At 44.3% G+C, this 27,260-nt stretch overlaps 1 protein-coding gene across 1 annotated transcript in view; it reads right to left on the bottom strand.

Annotated features, from left to right (window-relative positions):
* Positions 1 to 701: 701 nt before the first annotated feature.
* MMS22L (MMS22 like, DNA repair protein) overlaps positions 702 to 27,260 on the bottom strand; it is a 534,885-nt gene continuing 508,326 nt past the window's right edge. Inside the window, exons 22-24 of the mRNA XM_085611124.1 lie at positions 8,652 to 8,748; positions 4,352 to 4,519; positions 702 to 2,595 (exon numbers count right to left, since the gene is read on the bottom strand). Coding sequence (XP_085467250.1) covers positions 2,514 to 2,595; positions 4,352 to 4,519; positions 8,652 to 8,748 — 347 coding nt within the window. The 3' untranslated portion in view covers positions 702 to 2,513. The remainder of the gene's footprint in view (positions 2,596 to 4,351; positions 4,520 to 8,651; positions 8,749 to 27,260) is intronic.

Raw genomic sequence — 27,260 nt, 5'->3', positions numbered from 1 at the left:
TAGTAGGGTGGTGTCTCTTGCAGGTGCGGGTCTGTGTGCACCATCACCAGCTGATGGCAGCCTGAAAGTCATGGTGACAGTGGTGAGTTGTGGCTGACACTGCTGCTAGTCATGGTGTCCACCATCATGCTTCTAAACTTCCCAACCAGAGTCAGAATTTAAGGGGTGCACTGCAGGGGTCATTTACTTCCGAGTGCAAGACAAAATCAGGTCCTTCGCCCACCTCTGACAGCGAATTACAAAGTTAATCTTACTGTGGTTGGTAGTCATTTTAATCATGGTGCTGGCCCCTTCGGACATGAACAGCCCAAGGCTCCTCCTCTAGATACTTTTCTGAAGTCACAGTACAAGCATGAAGGGCACACTTCCTGGCAGCATACCACATACACGCTACAATTAACCAAGTAATGACCATCCCATACTCCAGGGCAGCAGCAGAAGAGTCCAATGAGGAGTGAAAAGCAATCATTTCTCTTATCCTGGCTGCTCTGACAATGTCACGGGAATGCCTTCATATGAGGGGAGTGCATGAGCAGGCCTGAGAGCGAGGCATTGGGAGACTGATTCAGCTCAGCTTTCTGTTCGAGAAGAATCTACAGACCTTGCGATAATGCGGAAAATTACCGTAAATGATTTAGTCAAACATATGATGTGTGACACAAGGCAGACATACACATACTTAAAAAAAACATAAATCAGCATTCCATTTATATTTTTTTATTAAATAGGCTTTATTTATTGTACAATACTGGCTACATGTCCCTGGTAGCCAATTATGTCATTTTTACTGTGTTCATTAAATATACAAGAAAAAAAACATTTAAGAACACCAGTTTCAATGGTAGAAAAATAATCCTGAGGCTAGTGCTGTAGTTAACAAGGAGATAAAAGTTCAGCCCATAAAACTCATCTTCAAGTTCAAGTTTGCTTAAGGACCTGAAGACATTTTGTGCCACTAACTCACAAGTGCCTCTCCTCAAGTAAGGAAGGCTGCACCGGGAAGACATTCTCTGCATTTATTTCATAACTAGCAAGGAAGGCAGAGACAGTGCACAAAATCCGCTTCATTGTAATGACCTTGGTGGTAAGCTGCATGCAGAGCACCAGGCGGAGAAGAGGTTCAAATCCAGTGTGGGATTCTTTAAAAGTGATAACCCAGTACTATGTGCCTCAAAGTGAGAACTGATGTGAATCTGGAACGGACAACCCACATTCAGGGTTTCTCAAACCATTAGAGTCAGGGCCCCAGTGTGGGTCAGGAGAAGGCCACCTATTTGGCACACAGGTAATTTCTAAGCCATGTTTTATTTATTAATTTTTAAAAAAGTGCTGGCAGGAAGTCGTAGTGTAGATACAAAACAACATGGCCCCACCTCAATGAAAGTTAATCAGGTTTATTGCAGAAATTGTCTGAACCGCAGAAGTATTCACGGTACGATTCTACAGCTGCAGAGGGGAAGGGGAATAGCAGGGGAAGCACCATGAGTTTATTCTGCTTCTGTACAAATACTCGGGCCCTGCATCAATTTTTCAAAACATTTTGCAATCAACAGCTCTGCAACTCCTGGAGTTAGTGCACGAGTTTCAGACACTGGCACTGAGTGGCAACCACTGCTGCATGTTTGAGCGGTGCTGTCTGCAGAGCACAGGGGAACTCATGGAGTTATCGAGAAAGTGCACACGTTATAGACAGCGTACTTTCTACACAAAACGGCACGCAGGGCCGGGACTGGGAACCCAAAGCAGCCCTGGCAATTTTGTCGTGCTATGCCCCCTCCCTGGGCGGGGGCGATGTGCAAGTGTGAATCACTGCTGCTTTTGTTAAGGGGGCAATTTTGCAGCACCACTGCAAAACCGCCCCCACAGCTGCAAAACTGGCCCCCACCCTTCCTGCCTCCAGGGCCGGACTGGGAGCCACAACCGGCCCTGGCAAAGTGCTCGGCCCGGGGAGGGGGGTGCTACCGAGCTCTTTACCAGGGCCGATTTTGTCACAGGGCCGATTTGCTGCAAAAACGGTCAGAAACGGCCCCCAGGGGCCCAAAACTGGCCCCCACCCCTGCGGCGCACCGGGGGATTGCCCGGTGCCCGCTACGGCCAGTCCGGCCTTTCCTGCCTCCCGGGGAAACGCCTGATGCCCGCTATGGCTAGTCCGGCCCGCACCTCTGTTCGCAGAACAAGTTTGTGACAACGCCTTGGTATGACCAGTTCTCTGTGCCAAATATGCTTTTACCAGTACGTTTAAAAGAATAACAGCAAAATAATTATTTTTAGCAGAAAGACATGAACGTGTGCATGTAATGGCAGTTTTCGGGAGGGATACAGCATCATGTCCGATTTGCACGGTAATTTTGCATATTTACAGCAAATTTGTTTACAACGCACGTGCGTGCAGTAATAGACGCATTAAGTCATCAAGGTTTGATAAATGCAAGGCTGGTACAAATGTTGCTTCGGGCGGGTACAAACGGCAGCATCAGGAAGGAAAGTTCCGGAAGCTTCTGGAATCACTGCTTCTAGCTTCTCTCGGTTTCAAGTGCCAGCATCTCCGTCTGTCCCGCTTCTCCGAGGTGGCTTAAGAGTCTTCTGTAAGATTCCCTGGGAGGAGACAATGTGCAGAGTTTGATTCCACTGTACTGCGTGAGTATGCTGCTGCAAAATGTGTGCTTAACAAGGATACGTTTGGGCTACGCTGGATTTAAACATATGTACACCTTTCTGCAACAGGAACGCTTCTTGAGCACAATATTATGTTTCACCTTAAATTTGAAGTACCATATGACACAAAGCTATGTACGTTCGAAGTGCACACAATCTAGGCTCTGTTTCACAACTGAGTGTTCCCTCAAAGAAAGCAGAATCTTCAATGTCATAGCACCAAACTAGCAGACCTATATATGGTGGGAGTTCTTGCAAACTTCCCAGACGCCCATTTCCACAAGAAGCCAAGCACAGCTCTGATGAACCTCGAATTATTAGTTTCATCATGTAATGCTGCATCTCCGGGTTGAAGCTGAAATTCAAAATGATCCGAAGGAAGTAGAAGTGATGAGTTTTGTGGTATATACTCCAATTCCATGGCTAGCCATGAGTTCAAACACAGACCGTAAGCACATATTGAAGGCAATTCTGAGAACTCAATGAAAATGAGAATCACTCAATACAACAAACATGTAAGATGTTGTTAAAGTGGCTCCTGACCAAGGGACAGGACAGAAAAATCACTCATCTGATTACTCTTCTGGGCCAATAGCTTCCAGAGACATTGAACATGTTTCGACTTTCATACCTGTACCAGTCTGATATTAACAAATGTCCATCAAGCATTTGGGAAGATATATTGTTCTATTGCAGTCACAGACCATTACACGTAATGCCATCTTGTTATCTAGGAGAGTCATTCTTAGCTATCTATAACATATCTATTTTTTAGAACGAAGAGCTTAACCATCTCCTAGAATATAGCCATTAACCACAAATAGGCAAAAGAACAAGTTACTTAACTTTGGTAGCAATCTTTCAGGTGGATACTGTAACTGGATTTTCCTCACCTTTTGAATCTCCCAGGCACAAGACTAAATATGGAAACTTTTCCAGTAACTGCTCACAAATGCGGATATGCGGTGTGAGGACACTCATGGAGCTGCCTAGCAGATGTCCACACCAGATCACCCCTAGCCAAGACCGTAGTGGTAGCCTTCGCTCTAGTACAAGGGGTCCAAAGACCCTTAGGGGTCTCCTTTTTGGCTAAGGCATAGCACATTTTATGCAAAGAACACTCCATCTAAATACAATCTACTCCCAGAACGCCCCTCCCTTGTTTACACCAGAGAACTCATAAAAATTGGCAATCTACTCTGCTCTTTATTCGGATCGATTTAAAAGCTAATGGCTCTCGGGTTCCAAATGGTGCAGTCTCTTCTCTTCTTTCTTTGTTGCAACCTACAACACCACACTTTCTGGAAGCGCCAGCCTTGTTTACGTAAACAAACATTTTGCAAATGTGCCTAAGCTCTCTTGTATTTTTTTCTCCCATTCTCGCCTCATATCTATGCTGTAAAAAAGTGGTATTTTTTTAAACCTTTAGTATACATTTTAGTATAAAATGGTTCTCTGGAGTGAAATATGGCAAATACTGACGTGGTATTGACATGATAGGCATAACTCAGTTCGTTTATGTTATTTTTACAACTGATTATTGCTATGTTATATCAATTTTCTGCTAAGTTGGATGCGCTATGACATTTTAAAAATCTCGAAATTAAAAAATCTAAAGCATTAATACCAAGGCTTCCATTCATAAATGAGACATCAACGAAATGTTATTTAAAGACCAACAAAAATCATCAGGTACCTTTGTGCTGTGTTTCTGCCCAGCCCTCGTTTGTGCTCCAAATCCTTAAGGCATTGAGAGATTGTAGGAATCAGGCTGATAACTAGATGCTGGTCTAACACTGACAACACCTCCAAAATGCTGTACACCTGGTGATCATATATAGCACTGTAATCCTGGACAAACTGCCTGCAATACAAACAGGATAATTTACAAGGAAAGATGGTACTAGACACAAAGTTAAAAACACACGTTAAACATTACTACAGATTTTATTTAAAAAAAAACACTAAGCACGGTGTTAAACCTGAAGGCAAATGCCCTAAGGGTGAGAAACGGAGAAATGTTTTCGTGTCTATGGCCAGAAAGTCAGAAACAGTAATGCACCATCAACCGCTTGCATCATATGGAACCAACAACATTGAATTTGCGTACTCCAAAAAAACCCCCACAAAAACAGGACATACTTGAACATCAATAACTACTTACGTCCAATAAAACATGCTCACTAACACAAACTTTAGTGGGGGTACAAAATAAAGGAGACAACAAAGACAACATTAAGTCCGTCAAGATAAGAAGCAAATCAAACAATTTTATTTATTTCGTACTTTCGATTATAAATGCCCTTGGAATCATTTAAGACACTATCAGAATAGTCTTACATAAACACACAATCCAGTACACACTACCAGTGACAAACCTACTGTCAATGACTTACATCTATAAACTCATAAAACCCTTGGTGAAGATGATGTAGTCTAGTGGTCCCAGGATAAATCATATGATCTCCTTGTATCTAAGTACCCTGCTGTGCCAATATTGTGTTTTGAGACTGTGCTTTATATTTACATTTAAAATTTACAAACGCATTCCTGGCAAAGCTTCATTTTAAGGTGGAGAAAATGTTGGTCGTAAAATTCGAGATCTTTGTATATATTCTCATTATTACACATGGCTCACCTTAAATTATGGTTTAAGCCTTTACATCAACTAGTATTCCAAGCAAAATACTGTTCATTAAGCGTGCAGTAACGAATAAGAAAGCACTCCTCTGTTCCAGTGGGTGCAGTGAAATGGAGACGATGGGTAAGCATGAAGACATACCATTTTTGGAGACATTATTTCGAAGGAGGTGGGTGGGTTTGACAACAAGCATTGGCAAAGACATAGGTCTGGACTTAAAGTCCTAACATATACAAAGTTAGAATATTAGGGCGAGACAAGGGGAGGGGCCCAGCATAATCAGACAGAGAAGACTAGATTTGCAAAGTAATCTCTCAAGCAGTTCAATGCAAAAACTCATGTGGAGTTGAAAGGACACACAGGAACAGCCAACCGTATTAGGCGAGTGAGGAATACTCCAGTTGACTAAGCCAAGATGTGACTGACACAGTCTTGAGTTAATGGGTGACAAAGGCCGAAAGAAGAAAGCAAATAGCTGAAAAGGACCACTCTATGCATACTGTGATCAATAAGTTTGTTGGACAGCTTTGCTGTTAAAATCCATACTTAAACAAGTGTTGGCAAACCCAATAGGTCTTTCCTACGCAAAATCTATTGGCTTTGTCAATGCTTTTTTTTTTACGTGTTGCACAGCAGTGTGAGCTGCTGTGCATCATGCCTTGAAGTCAAGAAAAAAAAGCTCTCTGACGTGGCCAGCTTTGACCGCGTTATAGCGCCTATTTTTAAAGCCATGTTGCACAACAGCTAGCACTACTGTACAATATATTTTTAAAAAGTGCAGAGGGGGCAAGCCATGAATGAAGGCGCGAGGGTGGAGGGAGCAGCAACAATAGATGGTGGGGGAGTAGTGGAAGTAACATGAGGAATGAGCAGGGAAGGAGGGTGGGAGCACCAACAACGGGATGGAGGGAAAGCAACATGAGGGAGGTGCAGGGGAGGGAGCAGCAACAACAGATAGAGGGGTGGGGGGAAAGGGAAAGAGCACCAGACATGGGGCCCTGAATAGGGGGCAGCAACACAGAGAATCAGTGGGGAAAGAAGCCCCATGCACAAGAGGGAATAGTGGTGGAGGGGGATAGAAGAAACAGTACTTCAACACAGGTTGAGCAGCGTACGTTGAATCAATCTGTGCTTTGTTCATGCTCCATAGAAAGGAAAGAAAGCAACGCTTGGCATGTGCTGGCCAATTAGGAGTCAGCAAAAAAGAGTGAAAATGAAGCTAATGATTGGTAAGCAATGGGCGGGCGCCAAACCCTTTATTTTAAACAATAGATCCCACAAGCAGGAGCGCATGCGCTGTAGCACAGGCGATCTAAAAATAGTAGGTACTCCATCATAATAATTAGGGCAACCAGTTTTATGGTATTTATTTTATTTAACATTTCGGTCTGTATTTATCCATATTTATTTAGTGGTTTGTGAAAAATTGGGTCAAAAATGGTACATTTCCAATATTTTTTTAACTTATAAACATGCACTCATACTTTTATGCCCGTGACATTTTAGCCAATTCAGCAGCCAAATAAATCAAAACACTACAACCACAGGTAAATATTAGCAATTTACTACAGATATATTTTAACATATGCCTCTATTTAAAGATAGCTTGCCTTTTTTTTTTTTTAAACTTCCCATGCCGTCTATCTGTTCATCTGTTGTGATGGAATTCACAGCAGACAGCATGGAAAGGCACTCATTAGAAGCCCAATTTTCAGTATTTTTCTACTGTTAAAAATAAATTCAGTCAGGAAATACATTGTTTTCTGTCTGTATTTATCTGTAAAAATCAGTAAAAACGGAAAACTGGGAGCCTTAATTATAATGTACATATCTTGGAACTCCCCAGTAATCAGAAACACTGTTAATGTAATTTATAATTTCCCAGCAATGAGGAAGAGTGGAATATTGCAATCAATTTCCTTGCAACAGTTGAAGGAATAGCTGTAGCGTTTGCAATTAATACCAGACTCTTTACTCTAATTATCTGCACAGAGTTTCGGTCAGGGAAAGTCTGAATGAGGATGTTGAATTTACCCGTGGTAACAAGCTTATTGTCAACAATCCCCTTAAGTTAGTAAGCATTTCTAAATACAGCGGTAATGGCTACTGGTAAAGCCATTACCACCATGTTTACCAGAGGGGCCGTAAAAACAGCACTTTGACTACACTGTGTTAAAGATAAAATGCACAACAAGACAGTAAGTTAAAGCACATTGGAAATGAGAACTCTCGTTTTGAGGAGTGTCCTCGTATGATTAGAGATAATAGAGCGATAGCTAAAAATAAATAACTCAGATCATTTGAGAAAAAATATTTTATACGTGTGTCACTGTGAACGAAGTGAGTACAATTCACAAAGACATGTAAGAGTATTTAAAAGAGTATCTGTGTGCGAGAGGCCTACGAAGTGTGGGCTGTCTACTGCTTTCACTAGTATATATAACCATGTGTTGCTTTCAAGAAGAATAGCACTGTACTGTAAATGAACCCACTGCTGAAGTATCAAATGATGCAAACCTATAAGACAAATGAGAGCAGAAGCGCTTTTAACCTGAAATTCACTAACCTACTGTATGGCTTATTAAGACAACATCATTAGACTGATCTTTTCATTTAAACTAAAATATTCTTCATATAACATTTGTATTCTGTATATTCTTCTTTTATTTCTTTTTAGAAGTTAACACCATTCAGCCAAGCCAACGCGTTTCGTTTGTAAGGACTTCATCAGGGATTAAGCCAAAGCCAATGTCTGTGTCCTTCAACTATCTTTCATCTGTTCATAATCACTGTTCCGATTCAAAGAGCAATGATTTTCAATAATTCTTAATCTAGAACTTGGCTGAAAGGAAGAGTGTGTCAGTCCCAACAGTATGCTCCAAATCAAGCCTCCAGAATTCCACAAATTAGGATTAGACCGTCGATATATCCTCTCCGGCCCCACACGAAAAATCTGAGTTCTAGATTAAGAATTAATGTAAAAGAGTACTCATGTAGTACTCTTATGTCCTTTTATATGCCTTTGTGAATTGGGTTTAAACTATAGAAAATGGGAATATTCGCGTCATTTTGTACAGTTAGACAGATAGAATGGACGGTGCCCTATGTGCACTTTTACTAATGGGGAGCTGGATGATTTGATGACGATTCACAAAGGCATGTGAGAGTAAGTAGAAGAGTGCTCCTGCAGTACTACTTCCCAGACTCACAAATGATTTTGGCAATCGAATCCAGTAGCGCTTAGACACAGTTAACAGTTGGAGCAGTCTTTTTAAATTAGACAATTCCACAGTTATGGTGGCAGAAGGTTTGCTTTTCATTTGGTAGTATATGAGAATAACTGTGCGTGGAATACCTGACAATAGCAGTCAGCTGTGCATTCGGCTCTTCCGCAGGTCCAGGTTGGCAGGCCTCCACCAAGTGTTGCACCACATCTGTAGAAAGCTTCCTCACTGCAAAAGACAAATAATAAACCATTGCATGCGACAGATAGGATATATTAAGCAGAATATTCAATTTTACTAGAAACTCTACAGCATGTTTGCACTACAGACACCTGAAAGGCTAAGGTGTCTTGAAGTTGCAGGAAGCACGGTTACAATCCGGAAAACAAGGGGGTCTGCTGGAGCTGGGACTCTTTACGTTCCTGGAACTGGATAACTTCACTAGAGAGGAGTCACCTGGAGGTTTTAGGCACAGAAGCCTTTCAGCAGGACAGGTCATAATGGCCGTGGTGCTCTTGGCCATGGTCAGCCAGAGTCCCTCTTACAGTGCTTCTCTGAATTGTAAACAGTCAGCTTGGGAGGTGTGGTGCTAGGAATGATTGAACATATTACATCGGTGGTCGTGCCCTAAAATGTTATAGCAGTAAGATGCAGAGTAGAACAGTTAGCACACCAGATAAAAAAAATAGCTTAGGACGAGTGTGATACAATATAACATGAACTTTCACATTGGCTGACACAGACTCAAACCTCTGTGCCAGAACAAAGCTCAAAATGTTGAAAAGCATCATATTATACCAATGCACTCAACTAGCTTGTTAGCTAAACGGTACACATTTTGAAGCATAGAGTGGCGCACAGGTCTAGTGAATGGTGCACATTCTCTCTAAAGTGTTTGCTCTTACAATTAGCCCCCCATTAAATATTCCTGCCAATCTGCTCAGGTTCATATGGTGCTGAAGAACAAATGGTTCAAAACTTGTGAAAGACGGCTACAAGGTTGCTGAAACCCTTGTTCTATCCAGGCTGGATGATGGGAATTGACTTCTGTGAGGGATTACCAAATGTGAGCTTCTCCTAAAAGCAAAATTACATTACAGAGCCAGACTAATAGCTAATACACCACATTTTGACCATTAGAAACATGTTCCTTTGGCTTTCACTGAAGACCAGATTACACTACAAGAATGATTGTTAAACCAGCAAAGAAACCATTTGAATAGACAGCATAGCCTCTGGAGGTTTATTCAAGCGAGTAAAGAGCTGAACCACACACAGGGCCATATAGTAGGCCATACTTTTCACAGTACTTAAGGGTACTCCGAGAGATCGACTCAGCATTGTCTGATCAGGTTTTATATTCTTCAGCCTCAACCATGCAATAGCCACTAAAATGGATTTACACACTTTTACAAATAAAATGGTGAAGGTGTGCTACCCTTTGTGAAATCAAGACCTAACTAACCCAACATAGCAGGTGAAATGCGTTATTTAAATGCATTTAAAATTAGCTAACAGCTTGAGTACATCAATACAGTGAGTGGTGGCTCGACGACATGCCCTATGGTAGCATGTGATCAGGGGAATAAAACAGGTCTTGGTTTTATATGCCCAGACGTGGGTCCCAGGCTCACTGTGCTACTGGATTCAAGCTATCCTGGCTGATGAGGGGTGATACCCCGTAACCAGTTACAGGAATGCTTGTTTCCGGTCCAGGCTGGACTTGGCCTAGCAGTTCGGGCTGGAATGTTCACATTGGGAGCAGGGTCAAGACTGATTTGCATATGGCCGTGTCCAAACAGGGGCGGCATGGTGCTGCCTTGGATTGATCACTGCCAGTCTACCAGATCTTCTTCCAATTTATCATCCTTTCGGACCAGTTTCTGATTTTCATCAGCATTTAACCTTTGAATCACTTATTCAATTAAGAGTCGTCCTTATGCAGCCACATACTCAGTTATTCCTCTTTTAGCTAACAGTAAGGTAACCAGCTCAAATGTTTTGCGCATTATGTTCTAGGTTGCAAAGAGAGTTAAATGCAACAAGCAAGCATCGAGGACCTCTACAACTGTGAGTATTGGTCTGATAATGCCTTCAGTGTGAAGTGACTGATTGAAAAGGAGCAGATCAAACATAGAAAAGTGGTCTCTGGTTCTCCTCATTCAGGGTAGATGCTAAGTCTGCGTTGGAGCTAGGCAACACATTGTGCTCAAGGAAAGGACAGAAATGCGCCATACGATATTAAATATTGCGGATTCCTGCCCTTTCACACAACGTAGCAAAGTGTCTTGCTGCACGAAATAATGATAAATCTGCCCCTAAAAGTCTTACAAGATTCACTAGTCAAAAAACTTGAGAAAAGTGTTAACAGAATTCCTTCAGAACATTAGAAACATTCATTGTATCGTGCTGAAGGACAAAGTTAAATGCTAGATAAAGTACATTATGTACAAGGTTTTAATACCACAGACCAAGATTATATTCTAAGAAAATCTGCGCTGAATAACTGGCAAGAAGAACAAGTTACTTACCTTCGGTAACAATGTATTTGGTAGAGATATATATTAGTTGTAGATTAGTTACCGTAGAATTTCCCCCAGGTGTCAGTCTAGATCTGGAGATTTTTCAACAGCCATACACCCCTGCACGTCAGTAGGTGGCGTCTGTCGCCTCCACATCCATCGTCGGCATCATGGGCGCTGGAATGACATTGCTGGACCTATATAGACGTCACCCATGTGCGCTGACGTCAGTTCTCAAAACTACTTTCCATTCTAGAAGCGTAGTGTCATGAAAGACGCTGACCACTGGTGTGTCAAAACTTGGGCTAACTAGGGGAGTCCCTATCCCGAGAAATCAGTTCGCAAAGCGGGAAAGATGGGTGAGGCGGTAAGGAATCTACAACTAATATATGTCTCTACCAGATACATCGTTACCGAAGGTAAGTAACTTGTTCATCTGATAGAGACAATTGGTTGTAGATTCCTTAACTTGGAATAGATACCCCAACAATATCATCCCCGGAGGAGGGTCTGTAACCAAGATCACACTAGGAAGTCCTGGAGAACCAAAGGGGCCTTTGCTGTGCCCCATGCCGCAAACTTGTTCCATCTACAGGCATATACTGATTTAGTGGAGGGATGCCTGGCAGCCAAAATGACATCACAGACTTCAGGTGGAAGGTCGAAAGCTATCAACTGCTGCTGCTAAATTCCCACACAAGGTGGTGGGGGCTGGACAGGTTCGGGTGAAGAATCGTCCCCTGCTGCTGCAACAGAAGATCCTCCCGAAGGGGCAGTCTCATCGGAGGATCAATGGCCATGCTCGGAAGGTCAGAATACCAGACTCTTTGTGCCTAATCCAGAGTAACAAGAAACTTGAGCATGGTTGTGCTCGATCTTCTTGAGCACTCTCTCTGGGCAGAAGTGGTATACACGGAAAGGCGTAGAGGCGGCCTAAGCTCCACTCGTGGCAAAAAACATCACTAAGCGAGAACGCCTTGGAAACTCCCACGCACAATACGGCTGACATTGCACGTTTTCTTAAGAGGCGATCAGATCTAACCAAGGCTCTCCCCATCGCTGAAAGAGACCTTGCAACACCTCCAGGTGGAGACGCCATTCGTGATTGACCAGGCACCAATGGCTGAGTTTGTCTGCTCTGGCATTCAGAGAACCCGCTAGGTGTTGAACCACCAGGGCTATGCCCTGATCTTCCAGCCATGTCCAAAGGAGGAGAGCCTAATGACAAAAAAAGGTCCACAATCCCACCCGCCCTCTTTGTTGCAGTACCACGTGGCGGTGCTGTTGTCTGTGAAAACCTGCACCACTTTCCCTTTGAGAGAGGGAAGGAATGCCTTCAGTGCCAGTCTGATCACCCAGAGCTCCAGAAGGTTCATATGGATACTGGACTTCGCCGGAGACCAGACAACTTTAATCTCCGCCTCTCCAAGATGGCCACCCAATCCTAGGAGTGACGCATCTGTTACCACCGTTAGATCTGGTTGGGGAAGGAAGAGGGATCTGCCTCTGACTCAATCTTGGTTCGTTAGCCACCACTGCAGTTGTTGTGCAGTTCCCTCTGAGACCTGGGCATAGCCTTAAAGATTCCCCTGATGCTGCGTCCACTGAAACTTCAGGTCCCACTGCAGAGCTCGCATATGCCACCTGGAAACCTGGAATGATCCATCAGCAGGAGGCCATGAGGCCCAGCAGCCTCAGTCATTCTCACCAAAATCTGGGATAGAGGCTGAAACATCGGTATCATTGCCCGAATATCCTAGACTCGTTGCTTGGGAGGATAGGCCCGAAACTGCACTGTGTCCAGAATCACTCCAATGAAAGGGAGCCAGGTGTGACTTTGACATGTTGATAGTGAGCCACAGCAAGTGCAGGAGGTCCGCCATAGTCTGGAGGTGGGAGATGACAACCTGGGGGAGCTCACCTTCAACAACCAATCGTCAAGATAGGGGAAGACTGGTAACCCTGATCTGCACAGATGAGCTGCAACCACTGCCATCACCTTTGTGAACACCCGAGGGGCACTGGTAAGGCCAAAGGGGAGCACGGTAAACAAAGTGCTCACGGCCCACCGTGAACCGAAATTAACGTCTGTTGGCAGGCAGAGCGGGGATATGGAAATAAGCATCGTGCAAGTCCAATGCAACCAATCAGTCTCGCTATTAGGAAGGGACCCCCTTGGAACGCTAGGGATTGTACATGGCCAATAAGATTTTGCATGCGCAAACGGGTGGCAAACCTGTTTGCGCATGCAAAATAGGGTCGTACATCTGGTCCCTAGTCCCGAAGGTACCATGGAAACAGAGCACGTACACCAGCTAACTGTGTCCCAGAGACAAGATGCTGGGAAATGGCATGTTATCTGCATACGTCTCAAAGTGGAGCGGTTGCACCATGAGTTATCTGACCTGAAAGGACAGGATGGAAGAAACAATGAGAAAAAGAGTCTAAATTTGCCCAAAAATAAAGGTTAGGCCCAGCTCAGACTTCATTTGAGTAGCAGTGAAGCGGTTTCCAGTTTCTACCAAAGGGCAGAATTAATTGAAAGGGCCAGGGCATGTATGCTCGTAATAGTGTGGGCATACTGTGTACAAAGCATGAGGTAGAGCTACAAAAAGCTCTGTATTAAATGGCTATAGAAGCAGTTTCCAGTCACACCAGTAGGTTGCAGCGATACGAACAAGTTGAGAATGGGAAAGAGTTAGGATGTAACAGTGGCAACATTAGTTAACCTAGAAAATGGGCAAATGTCTGATCCAAGAATGAATGGCTGTCCTCAAAGATGGGCTTGTATTCTCTGAAGTGGAAATGGCAATAGACAAAACACACACTGTAGATTAGGTGACAATGCCATAGATTGAAAACCGCCCTTTATTAAGTGAATTATGTAAAGACAAATTCTTGTAGATTTTTAAGGTAATAAACAAATCTAAATGCAGTGACTTTAGCCACGCCTTCGACTACACTTACAGTGCCTATGCAACACTATCCTCACTTCTTCAAATCTTTGTTTAGTATAATTTTATTCATAAAGTGTAACACTGCCAAATAAAATTGAGCTTCTAGATGCTAACAAATAAAAGAAAAACATTTAAAATTACAGCATATCAATCTAACACAGTTACAATTTGATCACAATGACACCAAGTATTGATAAAACTTTATGTAGGAATTCTAGTATAAAGTTTAAGTTGGTAGTGTTAGAAAACATTTTTTCAGATTGCAAATACAACTGAAAAATTAATGAAGCTAAACTCAACGAAGACCGAGGTCCTCATCCTCGGGCCCTGCTCCTCCGCCTGGGACAACACCTGGTGGCCCTCTGCCCTCGGGAGCCCGCCCAACCCTACAGACCACGCTCGGAACCTCGGTATCATCCTTGACTCCTTCCTCTCCATGAACCGCCAGATTAACGCCGTCGCCTCCACTAGTTTCAACTGCCTTCGCATCTAACATAAGACCTTCAAGTGGATTCCCCCAGACTGCAGAAGGACCGTCACCCACGCACTCATCACCAGCAGACTGAACTACGGAAACGCCCTCTATGCCGGAATTAACAAGACTCTTCTGCACAGGCTCCTGACCATCCAGAACGCCGCAGCAAGACTCATCCTCGGGGCACCACGCCGAGAGGACATGACTCAACACCTACAAGGTCTACACTGGCTCCCCGTCGAGAAGAGGGTCACCTTCAAAATCCTCACTCACCCCTACAAATCGCTCCACAACATCGGACCCGAATACCTCAACGAGAGAGTATCCTTCCACGTACCACGAGGAACCTCCGCTCCGCTGACCTCGCCCTGACAGAGGTCCCCCGCATTCACAGAAACAGAACTGGCGGCAGAGCTTTCTCCTACATCGCAGCCAAAACCTGGAACGAGCTCCCTGTGAACATCAGGCGCTCCCCAACCCTGCACACATTCAGGAAGGACCTTAAGACCTGGCTCTTTGACTGAGCAGGAGCCGCCCCCCTAGCGCCTTGAGACCCTCTTAGGTTAGTAGCGTTCTCTACAAACCCCTGATTAATTGATTGAAGAAATTCAATTCAAGTGGAGCAGTAGTTGGTTCCTGAAGGTCAACTGAGTCACTTGGACAATTTGATTCGAAGCATTTCACACTTTTTCATAGGACTCTCAAACTAAGGACACACTAAAGAGATGTGACCTTGCAATTTTTTTTAATATGGAAGAAGTTATTCAGATATCTTAGTGCACGGGTTTTCACTGATTTTCCTTAAGGTCACAATGTAACTGTACAATTACACACTCATTTTTCTATTCCTGCTTTAAATATTGCAAACAAACATTTAAAGGGCAAACGATAAAGGCAATATAATACAGACCATCAAAGAGACCTTATGACTAGTATGGGACCTGGAATGAAGTATTGTATGTGAATGCCTTCAGACATAATGTGCCACATGAGACAGAATATATGGCTCTGGTAATCTAAGAGGTATTAGTTTAGTTCTAAAATACTTGCTACCAGGTTTTAGGGCTTAGATTGTAGAGTGCATTAGAATCCTAGCAAAGAACTTTCAGAGGAAAAAAGTAATGAGCCTGGCTGTGCTCACTCTCTGGCAGATATCTCCATGACTTGCCATGTCTTCCTGGGTTTCTCATTTTCCCTAACATTATTGACTCTCTCTTTTTGGCCCTTGTGCTCCTCGTATGGAGCCACAGGGTGTAATATCATATATATTACAAATTACATCAGTAGTGTTTGGACAGTAATGCCCCCTGCATGGTAACCTGGGACGTACCTCTGCCCTGAGTGCTGGACTGCATGTGAAACTGCTAATTTTAGTTTTTGGTTGGCTTAGGTGCCACACTAATCTAATGCATGTGGAGAGGGCCGAGACTGTTAATGGCACAATACATTGCATGGGGGGGCGTAGCTTGCCTTGAAGCGAGATGGCCACTTTCTAAGCGAGCTCCTCGCAAACGCCCGACAATCCTGAAGAACAATCCTTCCAATGCGACATAAACGAACTTGTACCAGCTGTGGGCCGAGTGGGGAGCTAGCGGACTAACCAAAGTGCTGTGTCTGACCCTGAAAGACACCCGGATACCCTGAATTGGGGAGTGCGCGGACTGCGGCCCGTGCGAGGGAAAGCGAAAGTAAAGCCGCGGGACTCGACCGGAGACTGCGCCGTGACGCACACTCCGCAGCGCGCCCAGAGGAAAAGACGGGACCCGCTGCGGCTGAACATCGCGTCGGAGCGAGCCTCGGCACATCACCCGCACGGTGTGAGGTGTGGAGGGGCGCCAGTGGGGCCCCGCCGGGATCTGAACGACCGTGAGTAGCGCGGATAGCACCTGATATGGGCTTGGGCTCCCGAGACTGGTGCTTCGCCCTGGCACCCCCCTCGTGAGCTGCAGACAAGGGGCAGAGACTCTAGGATGCCCCGGGGCCGATCTTCAGGCCTTCATTACTGTGCACCCCTTGAATGAAGCTGGGGCCCGGGAGGTGGCGCCTGGCAGGACGAGATAAAACAAGCTGCTGTGGCGCGAGTGGAGCCGGCCCGCAGGGGATAGCGGATGCGGGCATCGTCCATGCGGTGAGGCTGAGAATCCACGGACGCCGCAGGAATGGTCAAGGTCCTCGCTGGGTCAGAGCACAAGCCACACCATTGAAGATAAGCGCACTAGCGGCTTGGGTCTGTGTCGCTCGGGGGCGCAGCCGGAGTACACCGCGTCTTCTGCCCTGGCACCACAGTGCATATGAGAGTCCCCCTTGTGCCCATGGGCTGAGTACCTGCTTAGGTGGGGTGGCCGGTAGGAGGCTGTCGGGCCTGCGCAGGCGGAGCTCGCGAAGGATTGATCAGCGAGCATACTGCGGCACACCCTGTGGAGAACGCTGGACGTGAGAGAGGGAGGCTGGACCGACTCTCCTGCCGCCCTTGGCGTGGGCTCTGGGGGTTGCGATCAAATGTAGAGGAGTTAGGAACAGTCTCCCCGCTGCCGTCCCTCTGGGAGATGCGGGAGCCGCGGCTCGTGGACACGACCGGAATTCTATCGGAATTGATGGGCGCTGCTGGGCCCTGGGTGTGACACGTGGTGTCATCGACGCTTGCGTTGCGGGGCGAGCTGAGGGTCCCGGCTGGACGGCGTCGGCGCTCCGGAGACTCTGAACTCACCACAAATCCTCTGACTGGTCAATTGACAATCTGCAAAATGGGTAAACCAGACCGCACCCAACCCAAAATCAACTTTGACCAAACTAAAAAACAACAGGATCCGAGTGCTGATTGATGACCAACCGACGGCGCAGGTGGCGGCGTGAGCCGGAGGCGGGGTGACGAACAACGACATACAGTCCATGTTTGCCACAATTCAAGCCGCGATATCGAACATCGCCGGGAAAATTGACTCCTTGGCATAAAGAGTGGATAGGATGTCGGAAAGGATCGATAAACATACTGAGAGACTGGACATAGCGGAGTGAAGAATTTCCGAAGCTGAGGATGGCCAAGTGCAGATCGACACGAAACAGTCAAGGATGGAGAAACAACTAGCGGCCATGACGGCGAAGACTGAGGACTTAAAAGCTAGGTCCCGAAGAAGCAACATTCGCTTAATGGGAGTTTCGGAGACAACAAACACAGGCCCAATGGAGCGATATGTGGAGCAGATACTCATCGCCATGCTGGGACGTGATACGTTCTCAGAGGTCTTCATTGTGAAGAGGGCTCACAGGTCACTGGCGCCAAAACCACCTGCTGGGTCCAGGCCGAGGCTGATCATCGCTAAAATCCTAAATTACAGGGACAGAGATGCTGCCCTCCGCAAGGCCAGAGAGCTAGGCAAGCTATCCCACGAAGGCATGGACATTTCGCTATATCCAGATTTCACGGCCTCGGTACAGGAAGCGCAGAAGAAATTTCCAGCTGAGAAGCAGAGGCTGAGAGACCTGAATGTCCCATATGCAATGCTGTACCCGGCCAGACTCAAAATCCCCGTTGATGGTACGACGCAAATATTTGCTGAACCTTCAGAAGCACTGAAGTTTGTGCAACAAAAGGGTCAGACTGGTGCGAGGAGAAGATCGCCGAGGAGTACACATGGTGAACAATCCACCACTTCGGACGTGGAATAAACAATATTCTTTGGGCACAAGTTTGCTTAAGAAATGGTTCACTGGCGTGCTGTGGGGTGTTCCTCACCACGAGCCGGTCAGATGCAACCGGAACACTGGAAATCCACGACCTACTGGTGCAGATAAGTCATCGCTCAACTGATATAACTAACGATCTAGTTGTAATGTAATGTAACACTCATGGTGATCTAATATGAGACAGAGACATTGGCTTCTGCTGAGTGAAGTCCCTTTGCGATTGGTTCAGCAATGTTGTGTAGTGTTGGAATTGTACTGTTCACACCTGGGGCGTTAACCCATGTGGCTTACAGCCACAAGCAACGGGGGGTAGCTCTGTTCCCTAGGTGTGTACCACACAAATTGTTATATTGTTTCTTTTCCCTTTCTTATTTTTGCGGGATAATGTTAATTGTTAATGTTGGGAGTGTCTCCACTAGGAGGGGGCTAGTGGAGTGGGGGGAGAGGGGGGCAGGGGTGGGGAAGGGAGAAAATCAGGAAATTCTGACCAGCGGTAGCATAGCGAATAGACAATGGGAGCCACATTCTAAGACTGTAGACATATACACGGGATAGATGGTAGAATCTAGGCAGACGTCCAATGCCTTGGGCCAGTGCAGACCGTTGTCGTTCCTCACGTGGAATGTTAGAGGGCTACATAACCCACAGAAGATATGCAAGGTTATAGCATATTTGGACAGACACAAAATAGATGTAGCCTGCCTACAAGAGACACACATAACCACACTTAGAGACACACACATAGGGGCCAGATGGGCTGCATACAGGTTGGTGTCGTCCTACTCCTCCTATGTTAGGGGGTTCTGCTCTGGGTGAAACGCAGCGCACCTTTCACGCTAATAAATCAGTAAAAGATGACCAAGGGCGCTATGTTATAGCACAGGGATGCTTTGGGGGCACAGTGATAATGATTGTGAATGTATATGGCCCGAATAATGATGATCCCTCCTTTTATGCACAAATTTGGGCGAAACTACGTGAATTCCAACCCGGCACTCTCCTCTGGGGTGGGGACTTCAACACTTGCTTGGACCCCACACTGGACAGATCAACTGGGACAGATAGATATGGTAAACAGTCGGCCAAGGTTTTGAGAGATGGGATGGCGAACTGGGATATAGTGGATATTTGGCGACATAAATACCCGGACCGGAGGGAGGGTACGTGCTTCTCCTTAATGCACCTCACGTGGTCTAGAATTGATTACTGCTTGGGATCCCGGGATGCATGCACATGGGCTACTGACCTAGAACACTTACCCAAAACACTTTCAGACCATGCCCCGGTTCATATCACACTACAAGACCCGACACATACCCCGAGGCAGTTCACGTGGAGGTTGAGGCAAACGGCACTACAGGACCAGGTATTTCGGGAAGAGCTTTGTCAAGCTATAATAGACTTTTTTGAACATAACTCCGGATCAGTGTAGAGCACAAAAACACTATGGGAGGATTTCAAAGTCACGATTCGAGGTCATTGTATCGGCAAACACGTGGCTATACTAAAAGATATTCAGGGGCAACTGGGGAGAATAGAAGCTGACATACACAGACTGGAACGTGAATTCAAAGAGACAAACGACGCCACGCTATTGGCTGCCATCAGAACACAGATTGATAAATATAACGAATATGCCGGGGATGAGATAAAGTATATCTTGCGTAAATACACTGCGAGGAACTACGGGGAGGGTGGGAGACCAGGCAGGGCGCTGTCATACAAAATTAGGCCTGGTCATACTTCGGCACACATCATAAAGATCTGGGATGAGCAGCACAACACAGTATACGACACCCCAGCCATACTGGACTGCTTCACTCAATACTACACCAAACTGTACATTGCCCAGGCAAAGTCTTCCACGTCCTAAATATGTGCTTATCTTGAGGGCGTGGCATTGGCATGGTTATCAGACACCCACCGAGAATATTTCTGTCACCATATAACAAAAGATGAAATATTAGAGGCCATTAACTCCCTCCCTAACAATAAAGCACCCGGGCTAGAGGGCCTTCTGGGCGAATTCTATGAAGCATACCGCGATCTGCTAGTCCCACATTTCGCAGAAATGCTTGAAGAAGCTTACGAAGAAGGTGTACTCCTGAATTCATTAAATGAAGCACTCCTGATAGCACTCCCTAAGCCGGGTAAGGACCCCACTGAGTGCGAGTCATACAGACCCCTATCCCTAATAAACATAGATGCTAAAATCTTAGCTAAAATAATAGCGAATAGAATACAACCGCTCCTTTGTAACCTGGTGCTACCAGATCAGACGGGCTTCATGCCGACACGGTCCAACACCCACAATATTCGTACAATTTTTGCACTCTATCACCAACTGAACCCAGATATACCGGCGGCTGCGGCCCTTTTGGATGCTGCCAAAGCATTTGATTCAGTGGAGTTTGCCACTCTCCGCAAAATGGGGTTTCCAGAACCATTTCTGAAATGGATAGCGCTCCTATACGCTGCACCCAAGGCACGGGTCAGAATAAATGGTTACACATCCAACCCGATAGCGATAACGCGCGGCACTAGACAGGGTTACCCACTGTCACCAATGCTGTTCACACTAATACTAGAACCACTGGCCAGTATGATCCGCCAGAAACACTCTGACTCGGCTTTACAATGTAGCCTCCGCCCTATCGGTTTAGCACTATACGCGGATGACATGGTCCTTTACACCACGCACCCAGACAGAAACCTAAACCCGCTTATTAGGGAATATGTTAGATATGAACAATATGCCGGCCTCTGGATAAACTGGGACAAGTCAGTTGTGGTGCCCTTTACAGCGGTGACAGAGGAGCCTTCACTGGAATACCCTCTCCAGTTGCGGACAGACCCAGTTAAGTATTTGGGGGTCTGGATACATCGTGACCCGGACCTGGTTATTAGGGAGAACTATGGAAAGGCACTGGTGAGGCTGCAGGAACAGGTAGACAAATGGATAAAAATGCCTCTCTCAATGGCGGACAGAATAGCATTACAAAAAATGATTATACTGCCCAGGTTTCTGTACCTCTTTTGGAACATTCTGATTTGGCTGACTGCGACTTTTTTTGACAGACTAAGATCCATATTACAGACGCTCCCATGGGCAGGTAAACAGGCCAGAATCAGTTGGAAGGTCTTAACCCAACCTTATCACCTGGGGGGCTTCGGGGCTCCAGACTTCCAACTGTATTACCTGTGCGCACAAGCACAACATGCCCACTACTGGACGAAGCCACATGCATACATACCACACATCGCGGTATAAACAGACAGTGTGGCCCCGCTGCCGCTGACTGCGCTTATAGCTGACCCGATAAGTCATACACCGAGGGACGTGATTCAAACAGCCAAGTGCACCTTAAGGGCATGGCATGCGCTGGCGCACAGGGCACGTAAGCTGCCGGTGTATGCTCCAACGCTACCCACGGCGAAACATCCCAAGCTCACTGTTACACAAGAACAGAAAATGCACGCACTGCTGACAGAAATGGGACTGTGCTCTATGGGACAACTATACCCTCATAACGTTTTCATTGAATGGACAGACCCCTCACTTTGTGCCCACAGGCTCCCGCTAAAGCACTTTGCAAATATACGATTGCGAACGGCGGTTAGGTCCTTATACAACACATTCGCGGACGAACCCCCACAACTACAAACATTAAAAATATTATTAACAGCCCCCAACCGCCGACACCTGGTAACACGTCTTTATAATGCAGCCCAGGAGGAACAGGCCGAGAAACATACTGCAGCATCGGGCAGATGGGAGGGGGCGCTGGGCGTATCCATAGAAGAACAAGATTGGCAATATAGCTGCACGCAACTCTCCCTCCTCACGTCAAATTGCAACCTACGCATCATCCATTTCAAATTCCTACACCAACTTTACTACACGCCGGCCAAGCTACACAGACTGGGCCTAAGAGAGACGGATAACTGCCAAAGGTGCAAGGCACCATGCGCTGACTTCTTACATACCTCATGGTCATGCCCTTACATGCAGACATATTGGGATGAAGTCACAACCACACTATCTGAAATGTTGGCGGAGCAGATCCCCAACACCCCTCTGGTGTGCATACTGGGCGTCAGGAGACTTAAACATGCTAGACGCAGGAAATTCTTAGCGGTAGCACTACTGCTGGCGAAAAGACGAGTAGCGATGAAGAGGGGGAGCAAGAGACCCCCCAGGCTCAAAGACTGGATCACGGACATGACCTATTGCAAAACTACACTGGAAACTTACGCTGAGGACATTCCCATTGCTTCGCGACCAAGGGACTTCTGGGATCCGCTTGTCCACTATTTGCAGTCGGCGCAAGAATCTGAATCACAAACTGACCCATGATATATCTAATACCTCAGGTAACTAAGGGCACCACATATATAATGTCTGCTGGGGTGGTGTGGAGGGGCGGGCTGGCAGCCGGGAGGTGTGGGCACATATAAGACGGGATACTATCTGCTGGTGCGGGCACTGCGAGCTGAGACAGCCAACATGTGTATGTTGACGACTACCATCACAAAATGCTGTGTGCTCCTGAATATCGTTGATTGTAATATTTGTGTGCTATGCAGCTGCTGGTTGGTTAAAAAATAAAATGTTTAAAAAAAAAAACAATACAGTGCATTGGATCCATAGAAAGGTCCATATTCCAGCATCTTGCAAAAACATTTGTGAATCTGTTATTTTTGAATCAACGTCCAGGATATAGTTGTTGGGACAATGTGGTCTTGCAATTACTTACAAACAAATTGCACATTAGGCAGAGATTTGGCTCTAATCACTTCAAAATTGCTCCTGCGCTTTAGGCAGAGATTTGACTCAATTCCTAATGGAGGTTCCAGAGCCTCACAAAAGTAGCCAAGGGGTCAGAGTTCTCTATTTCTGCAATTATAAATGTGGGACTCCACCCTAGCTCAGTAACACATGTAAAGGTCACAAATGATTCTGAAACCACTTTGAAAGGCCCTAAAATAGATTCCTAAACAAAATTACATCTGCCTTTATCTTCTCTATTTCCTACTACTCAAGACTAGGGACAATCTGCTGAAAAATGTATGACCATCTTGAGAAATAGTTGCAAATTTCTACAAGAAAAACTATATCAGCAAAAACAATGGGAATATACATACTAATGATTCTTATGCTAATGATAAAAGTACAAACTGTATTTATTGTTACCATTTGTAAATGTTTAGAAAAGAAGTTAATTGAAATGCTTGATTCTCTGTTCATCTCACCCACATCTCTATCCAGCTACAATCTGAGTTCTAAATGTCAAGGTTTCCTCTTACATCTTCATCCCCCAGCACCCTCACACACCTTTTCAGCAGGGTTCTTCTTTCCTTGTGTGTATCCAACAATGCATCTGTGCTAGCTGTAATCGGTTGTCGGAGACCGAGGTTAGTGTGTCTGAGTCGGGTTTACTATGTAGGTCCACCTGCTCAACCTGGCCTGTAGCTCAGTTGAGTGGCAATTCCATTTAGAGAGTACCTCAGTAAGTGCCAACAGTGTCTACATAAGTAATCACCACTACAGTTCCTCCTCATGAGGTGAGCTCCAGCCAATCCTCCCCCTTTTATGATGTTTCTATATACTTCCTCACTTTATAGAAAATCCTGCAGAGTTAGGAAGTGTGTGTATAATGTAAGAAATCTGTAGAAAAATGCGTGGGGAACAAAGAAATCTGCATTTTACACAGAAAATAATATGCTATAATATTTGGTCTTTACCTTCTTAAGTTATTTAGAAAATCTAACTAATCCCTGCACTTACAGTTTGATGAGTAATATGTAAATAATATTAATACGTAGGCACTAGTTACTTGCACCTTGGTCATGACCAAACCATATTTAATAAAGACAGCACGAGTCAGATTATAAGGGCACAAAACTTGCTGAGATACTCTTACAATTAATCAATTTTCTTTATAGTGCTTTATTTACAAATTGTTACATTTTATCTTTTTTTATCATGCATACGAATTTACAACACACTCAAATTCATAGTAAAAAACAATTGTGATTAAACAATTATATGAAACCAACAATTCAAAATATTCTGCTTCCTAAGAAACAGTAAGCTTTACGTGTGTCACCTTTCAACAAGTGTGCAGTATCTAATGAAGCATATTTAAATTTGTTAGTTTTAACGCAAATTGATTCAGGATTAATTTGACAAAGGAACATAATATTTACATAATATGTTTGCAATTATTGATGTCCGAGTTGAAGAGAGATATTGTTTTTACATTACGAATTTTGAGTAAATAAAGATTGTGAAGAATACTGTTTTGGGGTTTTGGATTTAGAAGGCGTCTGTAGCAAAAAATAGAGACAGACACTGCACCACAGTAAACGACAGTGTTTAACATGAGCTAAATACGGAAAAACACAAGAGGCTTCAAGCTAATTGCAGATCTGTCTTAGTTGTCAACCAGATCCACTGCTTGCAATATAAGCCTTTGGGTCTACCTACAGCAACTGGATTTTTTATTTTTTTAAATCAGCCTCACAGTCATTGTCTTGAGATGCTACAAATCACATCAGCCCAGTGGAGTCATTCTCTTACTTCATGTTATTAGCTAATAGGCTTATCCGTTCGCCTTCCTCATGCTTGCATTGAAAAGAATGATAAGACTATTTCACAAGGGATCTTTATGTTTTTTGTTTACATTTGTATGGATAAAGGAGAGCAATGTTCTTGCTCGATTTTAGCTACTTTTTTCATTGAACCGTGAACCGAGCCAGAGTCAGAACTCGGGCCCAAGCCAGGATCAGGTCTCCCCTGGCTCACCTACTACATAACAATATTCAGTCAGGCAGAGTTAAGCAAAAGCACAACATTTTCAAATAAACAATCTTAATAGTGAAACAAACAACGCGGACGTCCCAGAAATGTGTTATATTGCATAACATAAGCCACTGCATTTCTGAATGTATACTAGTAATAGCTGTAAAAAGTCTTGGAAAGAAAAGGAAAAAAATGATCAATTCTTGATTGACGGAAAATGGCAATTTCGACCACTTTTCTCCCACAGTTGGACAGAAAAGAGTATGATGTGAAAGACTGATAAATGTGCTTCCCCATTATACTAATAGGCAGAGACATGGAGAGGATACAACATGCTGTGATGTGCTGCAACCTATTTTCTTCAAACTCCTGAGGGAATTCAAGGCATATCACACAGAAAATAGAAGCATTTACAAGCAAGAACTCCTGCCCCTTGGGTATGATTCCGCAGTATGTCTTTCAGTAGTCTAACTACGGCAGTGTTCCAAAATGGTAGCGATGGACAACCATAGGTTTTACTTTTTATTGGCAGCCATCCAATTCAAATATTTAGCACATTTTACAAAAAAGACGTTAATTTGTCTTGAAAAGGTAAAATCAAAGTGGTGGTGTCAGATACTGTTATAAGAAAACTAAATCTAATGCCTGACCCCTAAAATAACAAGCTTAGGTAAATGCATTAGGTTTCACCTATGTGATTAATACTAAGATTTGTTTTAGCTTGCTGAGTAGTTGTACAATACAAGTTACAGAAAGTCTGTTAAAGTATTATGACTTGCGTATGTACAAAAGGGCAATATATTGTGCTTTTACTAGTGGTGTTATAAAGTGGGGAGATTAGGTAAATGGTGGAGGAGAAAGATAAAAAAAAAATGCACCCGATAAGTAGGCTTGAAAGTAATGCACCTATGGGGGAATAGGTAAAGGGTTGATGAAAAACCATACAAGTACAGCGTAAGCACAGTTTTTGCAAAATCTAAAAAACATAACGAAAACTAGATGAAAAGGTGTGGTTTGTTAAGATAAACAAATGAAAACTAAACTTAATTTTTCAAAGGAGCATTTGAATCGTTTGGCAATATAAGTGACAGAAACTCACTGAAAGTTAGATAATTTTATTGAGATGGGCATGTTTTTTTTTCATTACAGATTTCTCTTACAAAGTATTTTGCACTGTAAATTTTTATTATTGCGAAAAAATTTAATTTAATTTGAACATTAACTCTGAAGCAATAATGAACATATAGTCAATATTTGCCCCTGTAATTGCCATTGTGTTACTTATGGTTTACTATTTTTCTTTTTTTTTTTAAAAGTACAATGTGACATTTTCAATTATTGTGCTATATACTTTGAAGTTTGTATGTTGTAACAAATTTACTGTATTTTTTTCCAAGGCATTTGTTTGATAAGTCCCAGAATGTGCAGTTGGTGTTCTGTATATTATATAACAATGAAAATACAGGAGGCTGTTTTTAAATTACTTTTGACAACTCAAACCCTTTTTAAGCAATTATTAAGCTAAAATACCAGTAAAGCAAGCTAAATTAGGCAAAGCATTTGCCTGTTTTAAGCACGTACAGTCGATATTCTTTATATTATATAACAATAAGAAATCACAGTAAGGAGTTGGTGTTTTTTAAGATTTTAATCATTATTCCTCATGTTTTGCTGGGTAAAATAGTGCTTAATGGACCCCAGCACTACTTGCTCTTAAATTGCTAAGGCCCTTTGGTTCCAGTGCTCCTGGGGCATCACGTTTTTAAACTTTTTAAAAATAGAAACATACCTGCACAGTCTCCCTTGACTCTCTGGTCCGCCACGGGAATTGTCCCGTTTGTGCGGAGAGAGCCAAGGGTTGGTTCTTCCCACCACTGCTTACTCACTTCCTGGCTGGCCGCCATTTTAGGGGTTAGCGGTCCAGCTTTTTCGACACCCAGCCCATAAATGGAAAGGAAGAACCCGGCGCGCAGCGGACTAGAAATCACAGTAAGGAGTTCGTGTTTTTTAAGCTTTTAATCATTATTCCTCACGTTTTGCTGAGTAAAATGGTGCTTAGTGGAGCCCAGCACTACTTGCTCTTAAATTGCTATGTAACGTTTTTACAGTGCTTTGGGGGCATCGCGTGTTTTTTAACTTTTTAAAAATAGAGACAGCATACCTGCACACTCTCTTGACTCTCCGGTCCGCCGGGGGACTCGTCCCGTTTGTGCAGAGAGAGCCATGGGTTGGTTCTTCCCACCTGTACCATTTCACTTCGAGGCTGCCCGCCATCTTTGGGGTTAGCGGTCCAGTTT

Source organism: Triturus cristatus, chromosome 6 (assembly GCF_964204655.1).
Source record: "Triturus cristatus chromosome 6, aTriCri1.1, whole genome shotgun sequence".
In the NCBI taxonomy this organism is placed as follows: Eukaryota; Metazoa; Chordata; class Amphibia; order Caudata; family Salamandridae; genus Triturus; species Triturus cristatus.
The sequence above is the reverse complement of the archived record's forward strand: the minus strand, read 5'-3'. Positions and strand labels throughout refer to the sequence as shown.